The sequence below is a fragment of the Gekko japonicus genome, unplaced genomic scaffold (assembly GCF_001447785.1).
Source record: "Gekko japonicus isolate JY-2015 unplaced genomic scaffold, Gekko_japonicus_V1.1 scaffold65, whole genome shotgun sequence".
In the NCBI taxonomy this organism is placed as follows: domain Eukaryota; kingdom Metazoa; phylum Chordata; class Lepidosauria; order Squamata; family Gekkonidae; genus Gekko; species Gekko japonicus.
The window spans coordinates 2,131,455-2,133,027 of NW_015165832.1; the positions used below are offsets into that span (position 1 = coordinate 2,131,455).

Sequence of the window (1,573 nt, forward strand, 5' to 3'; positions counted from 1 at the left end):
AGAGCTGGGGGAGAGAGAGAGAGACTGGGGGGGCAGAGAGAGAAGGGGGAGAGACACTGGGGGGAAGAGAGAGAAGGGGGAGAGAGAGACAGAGAGAGAGAGAGACTGGGGGGAAGAGAAAGAACGGGGGAAAGACAGAGACTGCCCCCCCGCGAGTATTGCGGGTCCCCCTTGTATTTACATATTCAACATCTTCACCATCCATAAACACAAAGAAGATCTGACAACCAATTTGACCCCACTCATTGATTCACTCAGAAATTTCCACAAACCCTTTGACTAATTTTATTTTTCCAGGCAACTGATTAATGCACAATTTTGAAAACAATAGTAAGGGTTCCCCAAAATTTTGCCTTTGAGCTCATGAGATAATGAAGGAAATTTATGTTATTGCTCTGTTCCTCACCAGTAACTACTGACTGCCAAAGGTGTTTTCTATATTATAATATTTATTCACTGGAGTAGCCCCTCAAATCATTCATACGGTTAAGAACATGTTTAGCAAGGTACATGCTTAGCACAGGAATTCTGTGGCACCTTAAAGACTCCTGTTTATACTTAGAAAGGGATTTACTTGTGCCTTTTCACCAGGCATAGGCATACTCAGCCACTCCCTGTTTCCTGGGACATCTCTGTCTGGTTCACAAGTACACACAGTAATAAATCCCTTTCACGTCACAGTTTTCATTGTAGGAAGCAACGTGTGACAGTATTGAGTCAAAAAACAAAACTGCAACATGAAGTAATTTTTCCATGCCTATCCCATGGCCATTATGTCGTTTCAATGCCAGACCCACCAAGATAATCTGCTCAGTTGAAGTGTATAAGCAGTTCATTTTTAAAAAAGTTTTGCCCATAGGCCAAAATATTTGAATGCACCTGAAAAAAAGATAATTTCAATAAATTCATGTTAAAAACACAGCAGTAGATTTTGATTGGATTTTTCTTGGTTTAAGAAACCACATCCTGAAAACAATTCATTACCTTCTAAATTGGAAGATAAATTCTATTTAAAATTTCCTCTAACACAGAATGTTTTGTCTCTCCCACATTTCCTAACAGCAGACAATTCCGGTTTTTTTTGGCAACTTTCTACCTGTATTCCTGAGTTTGCCACCCAATTTTGCCTTTGAGTTCATGAGACGATGAAGGAAATTTTGCTTTTGCTTTTTATGGACAGAGACTACATAGGAGGCAGAAATCAACAGGTGAAGATTTTCTCATCACATCACACCCATGATGCTCAAGGTACAAAATCTTTTTCCCCTAAGAAAAAGTAGCAACACTAACTGATAGGGAAAACTGCCTTTTATCAAACTGGTTATGGAACCCTTTCATAGTATCCCTAACAAAGTAGAAATTACAGAAAATTTTCTAACATCTGCTGTGTGAAACAGTATGATTAACAGTGTGCAATGACAGCCTTACAGTCATTTAGGGCTACAAGGCCACAGGGAGTGAGAACACAGAAAAAAACACACTTTAAAGGATTGCTTTACTGAAAAAACATAACAAAAAAGCAATTCCTCCACTCTACTCACCGTGCTTTCGGTGCGGACATATCCTATATCTT

At 39.4% G+C, this 1,573-nt stretch overlaps 1 protein-coding gene across 1 annotated transcript in view; it reads right to left on the minus strand.

The window, feature by feature from the left end:
- Positions 1-1,568, minus strand: part of ANO1 (anoctamin 1, calcium activated chloride channel) — a gene marked incomplete at its 5' end in the record, with an annotated part of 133,859 nt that extends 132,291 nt beyond the window's left edge. Inside the window, one exon of the mRNA XM_015410856.1 lies at positions 1,542-1,568. Within this exon, the coding sequence (XP_015266342.1) occupies positions 1,542-1,568 (27 nt within the window). The remainder of the gene's footprint in view (positions 1-1,541) is intronic.
- Between the last annotated feature and the right edge of the window lie 5 nt (positions 1,569-1,573).